Source organism: Haliotis asinina, chromosome 6 (assembly GCF_037392515.1).
Source record: "Haliotis asinina isolate JCU_RB_2024 chromosome 6, JCU_Hal_asi_v2, whole genome shotgun sequence".
NCBI classification, from domain to species: Eukaryota; Metazoa; Mollusca; class Gastropoda; order Lepetellida; family Haliotidae; genus Haliotis; species Haliotis asinina.
The window spans coordinates 24407752-24425725 of NC_090285.1; the positions used below are offsets into that span (position 1 = coordinate 24407752).

The 17974-nt window shown below is 37.8% G+C and overlaps 1 protein-coding gene across 3 annotated transcripts in view; it reads left to right on the plus strand.

The window, feature by feature from the left end:
• Positions 1-5524, plus strand: part of LOC137287183 (glutamate receptor ionotropic, kainate 2-like) — a 131769-nt gene extending 126245 nt beyond the window's left edge. For all 3 annotated transcript variants that reach the window (XM_067819357.1, XM_067819356.1, XM_067819358.1), the window contains 3 exons: positions 287-558; positions 2029-2058; positions 2714-5524. In XM_067819357.1, coding sequence (XP_067675458.1) covers positions 287-558; positions 2029-2058; positions 2714-3007 — 596 coding nt within the window. In that variant the 3' untranslated portion in view covers positions 3008-5524. The remainder of the gene's footprint in view (positions 1-286; positions 559-2028; positions 2059-2713) is intronic.
• The last annotated feature ends 12450 nt before the right edge of the window (positions 5525-17974 follow it).

Genomic DNA, 17974 nt, shown 5'->3' on the forward strand with positions numbered 1-17974 from the left:
CCATGCCTTTTCAAAACAAAGAGACAGATTCTCCAAATTATCTGTCAGTTCATGGAAAAAACGCATAACCAATCTCAGAAAAGTCACGTTCTGTTTTTTCCTTGAGATACACCTTCGCTGACGCATTATTGGATATATCACTGCCACGTTAAACATAATATGGGGTTAAAGTCTCTTTGGAGTATTTGGACCACAATGACGTGGAATAAGGTGAAGGAAATATGTATTACACATTTGCTGATGTACAGAATACATTGAATTTACATCTAAGTTTGTCTTCATTTAGATTCCGCTTATAGAGACAAACTATCCATGGCAATCCTGGAACTGCAGGAGAATGGGCGAATCCAGATGCTGTACAACAAATGGTGGAAAAGTACTGGTACGTGCATGCGTGAGGAGAACAAGGACTCAAAAGCCAATGCTCTCGGGGTGGAGAACGTGGGTGGGATCTTTGTGGTGCTGCTTGTTGGTCTAGCCCTTGCGGTGCTGGTTGCCATCTGTGAGTTCATCTACAAATCCAAGAAGAACGCCCGTGATGAACGGCATGCCAAAAAGGTAACCCATTTGCTGATGCTGTTTTCACTATTGGCGTTGTGTATTGCTTGATTGTGAATGTGTGCGCCCATGTGGTAAAGTTTTATCATTCTCTGTTATGAGTATTTACTTTTAGCATATGTTTGAAGAAATTGTATTTTAGTGTTGTGAGTTTTGCTTGATACCCAAAGAAGCAAATTAAGACATAAAATTAATAAGACCAAGTCAATTAATAAGCCCAATGCACGTCAGGGTTCATCTTAGTGGTTCAATTTCACAATCCCTTTATAGAACACACTGCAACAGTGATGTAGGTGTATAAGGTTTACTTTAACATCCATAAACGTGATATTAAAGTCATGTTTAAATGATTTGCCTTTCACAACTATAAAAACATACATGCAATACAAAGTTACGTGATCATATACCATAATTACTCTTTGTGAACGGAAATAAACTGCATTTATCACCCGGCTTGATAATTGCAATTTAATGCTGGTTAACATCCATCCGCGCAAGCAATAAATATAATTAAAGTTTTAGTTCTCGTCAGTGGTGATATTTTGTTTCATACATGTAGGCCCCGAAAGATAAGCCACGCTAATGAGAGACCTCAGGGTTTGTATCTCATTACCCTTTTCAAGCAAATCTAGTTCAGGAGATCTATGTGGTAGATCAAAGCTGGGCTGGCAGGGAGAAGTGAAATCTGGCTTCGTGTGTTGTATTGGTGACTGTTGTCCTATTGCACTCTCTATACCCTCAGTGATATCAAACTCACCCCTAGCACCCACATCTGCAACAACAACACCATATCTACATGTTTTAACATCAGTAATATCAATACTCTAAGTAACTCTTGCACTCAATTTTCGGTAATGGTGTTATATCATGCACTGTTTTTATTTAAAATGTATTTACGAAGAAAGTTTAGAGGGCATTAATGGAAGACCTTTTTGAAAATGTTTTCTGTGCGATACCTCAGGGCAAACTTTAGTTTTTGACAAAATTATATATATTTTGGAATTTACATGTTAATTCTCTGTAGGATATGGGTCTAGTTTTGAAAAGCACAAAACAATCTCTTACAATCTCTTAATATTCTACATATTTTTATTGGCACCTTTTATATAGATGCATGTATACCAGTATGTAATGATATCTTTGTAGTTTGAATATGTAAAATTTATGTAAAACATAACGGTTATTGACTGAAATAATGTATTGCCCAGTTACTTGAACGGACACCTCCTACGAGCCATAACTATGCCAAATAATGAAACAATCCAAACAGACAACACATCGGCATGTCGACAGAAACACGACACCTTCATCGTATTGAGCATTTTCATATTTATCAACTTCTGGTAATAGTATATCATATGTCAACATTAAATCAACATTTACTTCATGAAAAAAATGTTTCTTGCTGATGACACATTTCACAAAAGAATATATATAATATTTTTTTATATTATGTTTCTAACTTGACAGACTTGTGATTCCTGCCCTAAACGTTTGGAGGTGAGTGTTAGAAGTTACATATGTCGAAAGTCTTTCATCTGAAGTCTATCTGTCGTCCTTACTGTTTGACTCACTAATTGTATTAGCCAGTAAAGCTCAAAGTTGTGATGTAGCTCAACAGCTATTTCAGTCATACTATTCAGATCTGTTCATTTTAATGCCTGCATGCAGCTTTGCATCATCAATGTACGTAAAATATAACGTAGTTTTCCAACACCCTGTCTTTTCCTTCAACCCTCCTGTTCATTATCCGAGGTTTTAGTGCAATGTATGTACAAGTCTCCCCAAAATAGATATTTTATTGTGAAGGAAAACCGTTAAATAGTAGCTTAGTTTCCTCCGGATAAGTCTCTTTCCTCACCAGAACATCCTAGTTCAACAGTTTGATGGCTTTTTAGAACGTACCATAGTGATTATAAAAGGGATGTTGGAATATGCGTTCCCACCGGAACAAATAACTATGTAAACACTTTAACATGATGGCAGGCACTCTCTATGATCAAAGGTAAAGTCGCATCATACTTTAAAGTCAATGTCAATAAGTACTTTCAGTATTATATATCATTCACCGCTCCTTGAGAGATAGCCATACACTAAACATAGAGTATAATTATGTATTGATTCTTATAAATACACTGTTTCTTCTCGTCCGTAGCAATCGCTGTGTTCAGAGATGGGAGAGGAGCTGAGATTTGCAATTCGATGTCTGGGGTCTGCTCAAAAGCCCAAATTTAAGCGGAAATGTTCAAGGTGCAAAGCCGAAAAACATGGCGGACACTCACGGGGTTCTGATCTCCCAGAATCAGCCAATGGAATCATTCAGCTGAAGGAGGTCAGGAAGTCACCTCTGCCTAGCACGAGGGAGTTTGAAAGCGAGTTTAGACCAGATTATAATAGAGACTTTAACGGCGACTATTTACATGTGGACTACAGTGATGCAGAAACGTAAAGAGAAGCCGTAATCAGAGAGTCATGATATTCATTTGTCACCAATGCGTGTTTATGAGAAAGCTGTAGTATGTGTCTAACAAGTACATACACCTCCAAATACACACGCATGTGGTTGACTCCGTGCCTTACTGGGTTGGTGATCAGAGGGGGAGGAGTGGATACGAAGAAGATGCTGACTGTTGGTACAGATGATGTTTGCACAGAGATCCCGGAAGAAACAACAATCGTTCCCTGTTGTGGGTAAACTGTAAACGTTACAGATCCTGTATGGTGGGTAGATACAATGACTGACAAAGTCTATCACCTTTGTGTGAATGCGTCATCCGGTTAACTGGAAGAACATGTGCCAACTCGAAGAAAACGTCACCTTCCGCCACTGCAATGACGTCAACGGCCTTACGATGATAGAGGCATGTGAACGTTTTTTTTTTTTGGCTTTGAACACGCGAGCAAGGTGCTCAGCTTTTTTCAGTAAGGAGTCAGGCTACCAGTAGGGTTAGAAATATAGGCAGAATAATTTTGCGAAGGAAAACAGCAGTTAAGTAATAAGTCTGTGTGTCTGTATACTGAGCTGAGAGAACATTTAGTTACTTTCATTTGAACCCATTTGCAGTATCTTCCCGCATATATTGACCATAATGGGTTGAACTGGTGTGGCCGCTACGGAAATTGGTTGTAGGGAGCATTCAGAACGCTTTGGTGCACATCATTTGGAATATGTACTTAACATGTATACCATTAGCATGCCATTTAGTGTGTTATGTATGCCTGATATACGGTACTGGCAGGACACATCAGATACAGTGTCCATCTAGCGTATATGTGTGTGATTATATGGGCGTGCCAAGGGCAATGATGTACCTATACAAATTACAAATTGACCATGTACATATACAACACATTGTATTATACATCCTGAGGGATACGTGTTAATATTTCAGTGTTCATAAAGACGTAATTTATTCCTCATGTATGTAAAATTTGTACAGATGTATATTTCAAGCTGTTCTTGGGCCCTACAATGTGAGTTATTTCTGCACTGTGAGATGCGCTGAGTATTAATCATATCTCAGAGTATTGATTCTTGATGGCATCCAAAGTATCGTTGAATACTCACTCTGTTGTAAATGTACCTATTTTGAATAAGTGGATCACCAAATAAACACCTCGCTGTATGTATAAAACCCTCACAAATACTACAAACTGGATGTATTCACAGTGCTGTCAACTAGATGATATAGTTTTGTACTTCACCATATAATGTCGTAACTATTATCTAACATCATGAACTGTTGTTGATACCACACAAACTTTGGAGGTAGACCTACCTTGAAATATCAATACACACTTCATACTTTTTATGTAACAAAGGTTTAGTTGGAAAACATGTTTTACCATTCATAAATATAGAGCAAGAGGTTCGTGCACTGGCTGACAGTTATTACACGAAACCATAAAAGTGTCAAAATGAAGATCAAAATAACTTCATTTTCAGGACAGCTGCGTATGTAGTGTTGAATTAATTTTCTTACAGGTAAACACTCAAAGAAGGGAGTATTTTTCTTATTAAATAGAATATCAATTTCCATACTAAGTATTTTACAGTCGCTTTCTTCGATATGTAATGAAGAGTTATCACATATAATGCATGCACGCATTGTGGTTGTGTCGTGCATCATTTCAAGCTGATAAACGTTTATACAATCATGTATGAATGCTGTACAATGAAGTGTTGATACTATGCGGGTATCATTGGGTTGTATACGTTGTTTATTTTGGCACGAAGTTCTTAATTTATTCACAATGGACCGTGTTGAAGTTTATGCTAGTGTGTTCTATATTGTTGTGTCTATCAAATATTTGAAAGTTGGCAGTTTTCAAAATCCATTTATTGTGCTCACATTGCCTGACTAGCATTTGTGTTAAGCAAAACTGTTATTATGGCATCTGTTTAAGTTTCGTGTATGTTACAAATGTCATAATTGGAAATAAACTGCTGTTATCAACGCTACCATTGAAAGACCATTGGAGGATGGAAGGCCTTGTGCACGTTGATAATGGTTGATGAAAATAGGATGATATAATATTTTGGTTTTCAAAAGGCCTGCTCTTTACTTATTACTCCCACGTTGTCAACAGTTTTCGTGTGTTGAAAAAAAACCCAACATCTGAGCGTGAATGAGAAACGGATTCCATGTTTTATTCCTTTAAAGTTAAATCTAATTAGCATAATTCCATATATGTCTTTCGGTTGGTAAATATTGATGACAACAGACAATATTCACTGATTATCTGTCCCTAATAATGTCTGCAACTCCCTTCCCACGTGGGCTAAACTACGCACAGCTGGTCTGTCTCAAAGGTTAATGTATTCTGTATGTAACGTTGTCGTTTCTTAGTTTGGTTGAGCTATCATGTACCTGTGAGAGTGCGTCAGACGGAATTTGTAATGCGTGCTTTATGAGATTTTAGAGATTTTAATGACTTCTTCAATCTAATAAATTTTGGTAGAAAACTGTATGGAGTGCTACCTTTTATTGCTAGAATGTAGACGTTTACTTTATAATCTAGTTGATAGGTCAGTGTTGTTTCAGTGAGCCAACAAGTTTAATTCCACATATCTTCGAAATGTCTTTTCATCCTATTTTGGCGTGTATAAAAGGCTTTCGAGAGATTTCCTTTGCTGAAAGAGTGTTGACAGATGAAGAGTTTTGAAAAATATGGGATTCGAACACAGTATCAGAGAATCATAGAAGGAACGCCAAATCGGGTTGCAGTACCCACTCGGTCACTGTGGTTGTTTAAGAAGCACATTGACGTACACCAATAACGAAGGTTGTCCAGTCTTAACCTTTTTTTACACTTTGGTTACATACCTACCCACTCTGCATACACAAATTAAGGAGATTACAATAAGAAACATTTGGCCAGTGGTAGCGTACTACTACTACTACTACTACTACTACTACTACTACTACTACTACTATGAATAACTGCTACGGTATGAATTCTATAAATGACTACTGCAATTGCTGCTTGTCCAAGAATGCTATTGCCATTATTTTGCCCCAGGTATTTATCCAGTTCTGCTGCTGGCACATGACATCCTAAACCTGCATTCCCTACCGCAAGCATCCATTACACGTACTACCGCCTCGGATGTACCACGTGGCGAATCCCTTCAACGGTACAATGGAGTGGACGTAGATCAAACGCCCACGCTATATCAAAGGGTTAGGGGTCGTCTAATCTGGCCACATTACGATAGATACTGATGACAATGCTGGTTAATTATCACATTTGTGTTGAATGTTCTCTTTCATCTTCCGCCAAGGAAGGAGCGCCATAGATTCAGGAAGCGTGGCTGAAGTACCTAATAAAGAACATTTGCTCATACTCAGTTGAGCGGGAACGTTTCCTTTTGTATGCGATGTCAGGCAATGGTTTCTGGTATAAATACCATTAGAATGTGCTGTGAATTGTCCATGCAATTTCTTCGGGTACAGAGGAATGATTATGATACCGATTATTCCTGGAAACCGGAAGGTCGATAGTTTGATCCCCTTCTTTTCGACGTTAACAGATGGTATTTGATGTAAGCCTGTCTTGCACAAGGCAGTAAAGGGGTAAAGCAAGAACTAGCAGGCCCCGATTCATTATTTATGTTAAATCATGGCAAGGTATATCCACAGGGACTATTTTGAGAAAACAACTCTTTAATCCGACATGGGTTAGAGCTGGATAACATTTTCCTGCGATATTGACAGCATTTTGTCCTAGTTCGTTGAAACTTGGAACTTCGTAGAAATGGAATTGGACTAGTGGTTTCTTCGTGTTTGGAAACAAACGGAAGTCAGATGCGGGATATGAGACTGATGCTGAAGGTGATCGTAAACGGGGAGTGTAACCACGCCGATGACTGAAGTGAACACTTGAGCACTGTCCTGATGGGAGCCTTTCAAGCCTTCTTATTTCCATTCCGCAATTGCCTCAAACGTGCAGCATAATTTGCTGTGTGCAATGTTTTCCCTGTAGGATTCCAGTCCATCACATTGTGACCTTCCCCGACCACACGTAACTTTTCCAGATGATGAAACATTCTTAGCCTTTATTGGTGATGGACATGCATGAAGCGGTGAAGCAAGGTTTCATCTTAGGTCACAAATCGATGCAAAACATTTCTGCAGAATGTCAGTATTAAACACAGAAAGACTACCCCGACACATATTGTGCCCGTTTTGTTTTTTTTGTTTATGAGATGTCAGTAATTTGAAGCCAGATGAGGTGATCGTGTCTTTTATGATGTGACAATGTTTATTCCCCAGTCGGCCATTAACTTGGTTACTGGAATACATATTCTCTGGCTAGTTCTTGGTGTTAGTGACCTTAGAGGCTGGCAGACTTTCAGTACCATGCACGCACTCTGCTACCCTGCTCTTTTGCACTGCTTGTCTCACTTTCCAAAGGTCAGAAACCTTATTTTGCTGGCTTATTACATCGAAACAGTTTGTTCATCGGACTTCAGTTAACTTAGAATTACAGGTAATGATCACAGAAAAGTCTTTTATTCTTAGGCTCAGAAGTTATCAGTTAACCCTCATCATCATCATCATCATCATCATCATCATCATCATCATCATCATCATTATTGTAATCACCGTCGTCCTAATTTGGATTACTATTTCTCAGGAAAGTACAACTATGCCAGTACTTTTGTTTGGCTTGAGTACCACCGAGAATTAGAACCCAGACTCTGAGATTCAGGGAATAAACTCAACAAAAGTACCAGAATCTGCAGTTTGCTGAGAAAATGTAATCCTAAATACAACATTTGCGAAATTTGACTACTTTCTAATAGGCATTGTGTATTCACAGGTCTTCAGCTGTAGCGAGCGGGCACATGTTAAAAGGCATAAGTTTATTATTCAAATATCTGTAACACATATTGCAGTGCTCCCAGTGACCCCGTGGTCACATTTACATGTGAAAACGCCAAGTGCATTAAAGTACGCTGTAAGCTTCTTACAGGAGACACGTGATGATGAACATCACATTAGCAATGATTCTGTCATATACCGATCCACAAGCACATAAGGAGAGCTTATCCAAGTTCCTGATTTCGTTTAATTTCAGAATAACACAGGCATTTATGTAATCCCGTTTCCCTCTTATCTGCCTCCGACTCTGTCAAACACGCATCTGAAGGAATTCGGGGATCATAATTAATCTTACTTCTTCTAGTGTTTCATTTAAGCGCCGTCAGTAACCATTCATACATATTTATTAAAGATTGAGCATGTAACACCGCCATTATGATAGAGGGAGCCTGTTATCACAGCTCACTCTCTCCGAGATATACTGGGTATCACGTAATAAAATAGCCGCTCGAGAATTTGCACCAAGGAGTGAAGAACGCTGACATCGAGAAATTGATTACAATTTGCTTTAGGAGCAAATGAGGTGCTCTTTTCGCGACTTGTTATCAGGAAGCGAAACCACAGGTTTGATGGCAACGCACCACAGTGACTGATGGATGCTTATAGACCGCGGTCTGCATTCTGAATGCTGGTACCGTTACTGACAGACAAGGTCTTACCACACACTGCGTCGGTGACAAGCCGTGTGGATATGTTTCCGTGTGTTGACCTTTACTCGCAACGGGAACCAGTATATTTCGCCCTTGCGGCACTAATCGCGTCTTACCAGCCCGCGCGATGCTTCTGTCAACATTTATGCATCGCAGTGCAAACGCATTCCCAATAAAATTTACAAATCCAAACCAGGAATGGCCCATCAGCATCAGCGGACGTGCGATTAGGGATTATTTATGAGGCGAGAGAAAGAAAAGTTTTTCTCCTCTAAAAGCGACTTTCAAAGAACGTAGGTATTTAAGAGCGTTTCTCGCCAGCCGCGGGGACAGTTTGGTGATTATTTAAAGGATCTTCAAACGTTAATTTCACAGTCAACGTTAGATAAACTATAGCAGTGAGAATACATCTGTCGTCTTTGGATACAAATTCGTGCAGTGTTAATGGAATCGTAATCCATGACACGGACCACCACTTTAAACATGGCGTTTTGGTGTCTACTACTGTCAGTTCGTGAGTTAAACAATGTACAAAGGGAGTGTTGGTGAGCGGGCACTATTTCGACAGTTGCTGTATCATTAAATAGTTGTTCTCTAATGTTTAATATATTTATTTACTCATTCATTCATTCATCCACCCATCTATCAACCCACCCATTCACCCACTCACTTATTTAATAATTCAACGCAGTACTCATAGTCGAAACTGAAACAGACAATCCAGTGACTGACGTCATGAGCATGGATCTGCAATGTTGGGAAACTATGACATGCATCAATCATGTCAGCAAGACTAAACACTCGACCTTGTTAGTGGCTTCGCATGGGTTGCTGAAGATCACTTCTAACTCGGGTCCTATGGGTTTATACATTACATGTATATAGATTGTAATAAAACATTGTACAAATTAATGTATATCCACGTTGTTGGTGTAACAGACACATAGGCAGTTGCGATCCCATTCAAATTCTACACCTGCGAAGACTGTTGCTTTCAGGTTTACTTTCTGACCAAATCGTCATTTAACTGAAATACTCCATTGGTTAAACTTAAGTGTTGTTTAACGTGTGAAGCCCCACCCACTCACTGAAATGAATTATCATCATTATTATTTCATCAGTATCTCTCTCTCTCTCTCTCTCTCTCTCTCTCTCTCTCTCTCACACACACACACACACACAAACACACTCACACAACACAAAACAAACAAAAATAAATAAAAATAAAAAATGAAGGAAACTCACATGATTACTAAATCTAATCAAAACACAGCAGCGCATTTGTTTTTTCGTCGTTACGAAGTAAATCCACTTTTGAATGCTAACTGACATTTTGAATTCGATGCAGGAGACCCGAACTTCCAGCGGTTGTCCACAAAGAAATAATTATAAAAACGCTTCAAAAACTATAGAGAAAGGTTTAAAAGGATTAAATAAAATAGCTTTTCTTCCCAAGCTCATCTTTAGAAACAATTTCATTACATGTACAGTTTGACGGCGGCCTTCGCCTTTAAGGAAAACTTAACACTAATCACAAATGACTTCATAGCCTCTTTTTGAGAAATTGCCTGAAGAATTCTATTCGGAATACCAAATATGTTCATTTGGATCGTTACAGTGACCTTGTAGGCTTGCAGCGCATAGACAACTGATTGAACAAATGGTCTGGAGCAAGGGCTCAAATCGATAGGGTGTAATTAAAAGACATATTTCACCCTCAGTACCCGACAGACTGCTTTTTTTAAGGTCGTAGTTCCATGCCGTGACATAATGTGGTTAAGGACAGAATGGACTGTGTGCAAGAACACTCTCTTCAATGGCTGCAAATAAATCACGTGCCATCCTGATGCTTCCTCCCGAGGAAGATCCAGAGGGAAGTTCACTGATACATGCAATTGGACTTAGACTTGTGACTGAGTCAACAAGGTTACTAACCTTTATAATGTGATTTTGGTTAAGGTGTAAAGTTCTTGTCAGGTTCAAGCGTTACAGAGTGCAGGTTTAATCATCTGAAGGTAGGTGCGCTCACAGAACCACTCACAAGGCCTCTGCAGCTTTAAGTATTATAGATATGAAAGACCATTCGCCAAACACGGACTACCCTTTGCGAGTAATTTCTTATTTACCCGACGTATCAGTTCTATGACAAATTAGTAAAATCCCCGAAGTCAATTCACTCAATCAGGATGATATATTCATGCAGCGACGAATTCGAAACACGAGTCAGTGCAGTTGACGTGGTACCAAATTCTTTGAGGTCACGATGAATCATTGTTCAGGCTTCCGATTCTGGATCTCAGAAGAACCAGATAAAGAAGAGAGAATGTATATACATATCAACAAGCAAACATAACATTCGCACGTCACTTACAACCCACAGAGACAGTAAAGCATGAGAGAGAATTTCTTTCTCGGAGCTTGATTGACAGGTACACGCAGTCTAGTTTTCATTACCTGGCACTAAGACTGTTTCATTGGAGAAATATACCAGTGTTCTTGCGCTGAAAGTATTATTTCCTGTCGGGAGTATTCAAACTATATAAAAGCGTCTGGTTCAACGTCAAGGGTGATTGATGGGAGGGGAGGGATCCTTCTCATTCTAGGTATCATCCTCTGACATGAGAGTTGATGCATGGGCTCTTGTTCTAGGTATCACCTTATGACAGAATGTATGATTCACAAGGTCATCATTTTCCGTGTAATCACCCCGTGACAAGATCCTCACTTTATAGATAGCCAAATACAGGATGGTTGATTCACAAGGTCATCATTTTCCGTGTAATCACCCCGTGACAAGATCCTCACTTTATAGACAGTCAGCCTAATACAGGATGGTTGATTCACAAGGTCATCATTTTCCGTGTAATCATCCCGTGACAAGATCCTCACTTTATAGACAGTCAGCCTAATACAGGATGGTTGATTCACAAGGTCATCATTTTCCGTGTAATCATCCCGTGACAAGATCCTCACTTTATAGACAGTCAGCCTAATACAGGATGGTTGATTCACAAGGTCATCATTTTCCGTGTAATCATCCATCCCGTGACAAGATCTTCACTTTCTAGGTAGTCACCCTAATATATTATGGTTGATTCACGTTTGGTTGGTTGGTTTGATTCACAAGTCGAAATGTAGGCATGCGATTTTAACGTTGATGTAAACTGTGTCGTAAGTATATATATAAATCGGACTCCTTTGATAAAGTGTAATTTTCTGTCAGGGTAAATGAATGTACACGTAAATGTAAAAGTAAATGTAAACGTGAATGTATGTACGAAAATGTGTAAATACTCACAGAGTGAAGTCTACACTCACTCACATTCCCTGACCAAAAGGCTGCAACATGTTACCTCTCATCAATATGTAACGCTGTTATGCTGTACTACTTTATATCCAAACCAGATGTCGCAAAATACATTGCTTTTACTAAAAATCGATGCGATTTACATACGTAAACAAATGTTTTGTTTTATGCATCAACCCACCCTCTTGACGTTCGTTGAACGAACAGTAATCAGTAGTTTCACATACGTTCACCAGATCAAGAACAATCCTGGCCTGTGGCCTTTACTATACCGCACTACAATGCCTTATGTACACGACACGTAAATCAGTAAGCAGATCGCACGTTTTCATCCTCTCGAAATAGAACCCACTCATCTACCCATTTTGTTTAAAAACATGACGATTCAAGGCGGAATATGGTCCATGTTTTTCATCATGTAATTGTAATTGCTGTCATGTGTACAAATGAGACACAGTTTGGGGTACACATCTGTTTTTAACTTGACGTTATATATGTCAGTTGGAAAAAGATCAGATAGAACGTTAGATTACTTGAACCATATGTGCTGTGGCTGTCTCTCGCATCGTTTCCAATTTGAAGGTCTTGGCGACTTTCATTGCCCAGATGCATGCGAAGAATATTTGAAATTTTAGTTAACAGTTCTTAATGAAACTTACATATATTCTGATTAAACAAACGCTCTACGTGTCTTTTGTGAAGAATCGAAGTAGTGTCTTTGGCTGATTAGGTTATGATATAACCGGTAGAGAAAATAAAAGGTGCATATAGTCAACTTGGACCATTAGTTCAGTTCACAAGATATTGTACATACACTGTACAACCCTCGAGTCGGGAATACATTATTACAACACTGACACCATCATACACTGGATATCCTTGGAGTCACAACTGAACATAATGCATTGCCACATGGATGAAGATTAATACCCTAGCGTAGATATTGTATTTACAAACACGAGTGGTTGAAAAAGGATATTATTTTTCTGGCAGTAGTGTTGTAAATACAATATGACATCTACGCGAGTGTGTCCATATCTTTACTATCCCCTGCGTACGAGGCTTTCATTAAACATAACAGTATTTACCGACAGTTCAAATGTTGAATGTATCTAAATATACCCGGAAGAGTATAACTACAAATTGGGCAAAGTCAAGGTCGCTCCGCAGTTGTGGGACTAGAGATCGTGCGCCAATTTATAACAGTAAAATTCTGACAAATACATGTAAAACGCGACACTGTGTCGTCTTCAGTACTATATAATTCTCTTTATAATAATGTTTTTAAAATCATTTGATGCTAAACATGTCAGACGGAGGGAACCAGAGCAACCCAAGGTGTAGTAAACGTTGGACTCTTTTAGGTGGTAAAAGGTTATGAATGAAAATAACTGCATTCAGATGTCACCTGATTGTCTCAAACGGTCCATGGCCTCTAGGGTATATGACGGTTATGCTTCATAGCTTGTGCTACGTCAACACTAGGACCATCGGTTTCTGAGCATCATTTGAAGTTGTTCCAGTATATTCGTACACAGCAAAAATAACCTGGTTTCCGCAGTGCGGAAACCTGATGGAAAGTGGACTGAAACTTAAGTTTCCACCAAGAATCCAGTGAGTTTCCGTTCTTTTACACTGAGTTTCCGCAATGACGGAAACTGTCAATTACCCACTTTCTAAGGGTTTCCGCACGGTATCCGTTACCCATGCTCCAACAAGTTTCCGTTGAGTTTCAGTTAAGTTAGAGATCCATCAGGTTTCCGCAGGGTTTCAGTCACCAAGACTCCATCAGGTTTCCGCAGAGTTTCAGTTACCAAGACTCCATCAGGTTTCCGCAGAGTTTCTGTTGCCAGAAAACTTTCCACAGCATTTCATTTACTCGGGTTCACAGGAGTCATTCAATGTGTGTCATTGCATATAACATTCTTGTTACTCCTGGTTGGCAAAGACAATATAAGGAGTTTGTGTACAATCATCACGTATACATAAAGAAAAACAAAAGATACAATAAGATTCACTGTTTTATTTTCAGACAAATATGGATCAAACATATATCTAATAAATAATAAAAAGATATAGCACTAGATAACAGATCAATATTTGTCACTTATGACAAAAATATTTCTAAAAACATGCTATAACAGTTGCATCCCTTGACTCCTCCTGCACCTCCTCACGCTGACACAGAAAAACACACCCCAGTCAATGCTAAACATATAATAACACACACCATGCAATACAATACAACAATGAAATAAAATGCAATAAAGAACATAGGTTACATTGAAAGTACAAAAAATGTATTTAAAGTAAATAAAGGTCTCTTGGAAAATAGATAAAAAATTAAGATTGAATAAAATTGCATTAATTGAAATACAATCAGAATATCAAAACTATTAAAGTTTTACATTGAGAATAATTCAAATTTAATTGATCACAGATAAAATTACGTTCATGTGATCGATTAGCTATTTACTAGCCCACTTGGGCATCCTTGAGCGGATATCTCTGTCATTGTGGTTGGATGCCGCATCCTGGTCTTCATGTTGGCCTTAGCTTTGGTGGTGGCGTTGAAAATTGTGGCTGAGTCCAGTGCAGACATCTTGAGTTTAGATTCCCAGGTAAAGGGGTAAGAGAGCAATGAATTGGCATCTTCTTCATCACTCACAACTGGTGAAGTCATTTCCAAGGTAAGTATAGTTGAAACCCTTTCCTTTCGTAAGATCTGGCCAGTCAATAGTTTTCAGGCTTTCCATGCGCAGTGCAATTTTCTGAAAATTAAACAAAAATCAATCAACAGATAAACCATAATGCCAAGATGGATTGCAAATTATTAAAAAGGAAGTGTCTTGAAAAATTATTTACTTCATTAATCACCCCAACACAAGTTAAGCAGTTCATGACATTTAATGACATATCCTATTTTCTTATGGACACACAATCTGTTGCTCTGAAGTGACATGAAGTCACTGAAGTGTAATAACATGTTTATATATCACCATTAACTGACTTGATTCTTGTGTTATGATTTATGAAATTATGATCTGAATCATGTGTTACATATCTTAAGAATGTAAAAAGCAATAATCCATAAACATTTTAAATGTATATTTCCGGAACTTAGAATCTGTCACACATTGTAATGAGAAGAATTGTTACATGTTATTATTCGAATAGATATACTTACGGATTTCATTCTTTTTGTTTTTGCTTTTTTTGCTGCTGTTCTGTGTGACACTTTCTTTCCAGTTTCTTGTCTACTGAGATCATCACGCCTGTTCCGCCACACTCTACAAAGCGCTTCTGAAAATAAATGTTTAAAGTACTATACAGCATGTTTCACACATTTTAGTTCATCTGTTAGGCAAAGGTATTTATATATGCCATGCTGGCTTGGTTACTGAAGTTAACATCCATAAATCTGTCTTTACACTATTATTTAAATCATTAACTATTTATAATGACAGGCAGGTGAGTGAAAACTACCTTCGCAAGATCCTATTGACCATCCTTGGTCGTGATATAGTCACTTGTTTCTTTGACTACTATATTCATAGAGTCCTCGTCATCGGCTTTACTGAAATAAAAACAAATGTCATTTTTCTTGCACTTCATTCAATCATGCATTCAACACAATGTCTATTAAAATTAACGATCGTCAGTGAAAATTATACAACCAAGTAAACTGCAGATTTATAACTTTGAATACATATATTGTTCTGAAAGTTTACCATTTTGTAGTTAAATGATTTAAAATAACTTCCAAAAAGGCTAACCATCCTTTGTGTTATTTCGTGCAAATTCTATGTACATCCTGTTTGCCAAAGTTATGCAACCGGTAAGTGAACAACTGACATAAAGATCATGATAAAAGAAGTTTAGTTATATCACATGACATAACCTTGCAGCAATTAAGCATTGTAAAATCAAGGGGTCAGTTTGATGGCAATTTCACACAGGTGTAATGTTAAACTGATTTAGTTTACCGGCTATTCAAATCCATTTGCAAATGATACTTTCATGTATTTTTCATTTTGAGAAAACGTACGTAGGGAAGTGAATTAATGAAATATTCAAATTGAAATTACCTAGTAACATGAGCACATACCTTCGATAGACAAGGGTGATCCTCCAGGAGCAGTCGTGTCCAGATTTTTCTCACAACAGCCTAAAAGATTAAATCAAATACGTTAAATATAACAGGTATATATATATGATTATGCTCAACACGTATGTATTAAATTATTGAAAAATTACATGAAATTTTAAATGTATCCTACGCAGAGCTAACAGTTTCTTATATGAATTTAGTGTTTGCCTCAAATAGTTCAGAAACACATCTGACCCCTCTGAGCGAATTTGGGGGTAAACAATTTCATTTCACTAAAGATCCAGGATTGCATTTAATAAATTACACCGAAATGTTGCCATTGTAAAAGCCCATCATTTTATCATTCTTTAAAATATATCTGAATTGGTGAACCACTACATATGGCGGATCTTTTTGATGCAGATCGTAATTCATCCCCCCCCCCCACACACACCTTTTGTACAAGTGTTAACCGAGTTGCAACGCTAAAATTTGCAAACTATTAACAGGAGCACTAAAATCAAAAGTCTGCCCCTTTAAACTTAAATAAATACTTGTGGTTAGTACTAAGATAGTTACTTACAAATACAAGCTTGGTGTATTCTATACCATGTCGATCTATTGAAATGGAATATAAACAAACTTATTTTTCAGGCCTATTTTACTTAGATTTACACTGTAAAAACGACGTTTAGATTTTGAACACATCACTTATGTGTTTAGGTCTAAACGTGTTTAGTAATGTGTTTATATTCTAAACACATGAAGCATATGAGCCTAATAATCCAAACACGTTTAGATTTTAAACACATTGGATTTTAAACATTTTAAACCTCACATTGGATACTGAGGTTATATGATTTTGCTTTAACAAAGAGATAATATAGTAGAAAAAAATACAATGAGTGTCGTATTGGAGCCAAAATGATTATCCTACACAGTTCTTTCATGTTTTGCAGTTTACCATAAATAACTTCAGTTCGCTGAATTATTGTTTCTTTACAGTAATATGATCGGTGAAAATCATTTTGCCAATATTGCTATAATTTTATAGGTACTGTCGAAAATCCAAAGAACTAGGGTTAACTTTGTGTAATGCTAACATTATAGGAGGTGGAATTTGGGGAATGATACTTCTCCATTTTATTAACTAATTATCATTTATATTATATTTTTTTGCCATATATGAAATTCGTCATCAAATACGTTTCTGTATTTAGCGGTAAACATATATACATTGCTATAAATAGTGCGGAAAATGCATGTACATTCATAATGGATTACGCCTATGGAAATATTATGTTGTTGCAGTACTATTGGACATAATTCTCTTATTCTGTAGAATATTTGAAGTATTTACTTGCAACTAGATTACTGAAAAATATTATTCCACTGTATATTGCATGGAACAAAATCCGCCTTGTCCGTGATTCGATTCTTGCTCAGCGTGTTCTTGTGTTCTGAGCAAAGAAACACCAAGGTTTGACAAGAGTTACTTGCTCTTGAGCAGTTTACGCGCGCATGTTGCCCTTTGTTTTTCGCTTTGTTTGTTGTCGAAGAGTTCCAAACAAAATGGATGTCATCGGTGTGGGCCAGAATTCAACAGTGAAGGACGTTGGCGAATTCCTTAAACAACACAACTTCTCAGATAACATCATCGCCGTTTTTGAAGGTACGTTTAATTAGAATCCTTGCTCAGTCATGAAAATACGAGACGGCATTCGAAAGTGTCATGGCGGCCTTGTACGAAGCGAACGCTATTGGCTTTCGCTTCATTTTCAGCCACAATAATTAAGGATAAGGAAACAAATACATCATATTAACGAGCAGGAAAGACCATACGCTAGTTCTCTTTTTTACTATATTTTATATGAACTTGTTTCTTATCTGAGCGAAAACCGTTAACTCAAGCAAGAATGAAAATCGGACAATGGGATTCATGTAGCTGAGAGCCGCGATGCGGTGCCATGCTGTCATGCCT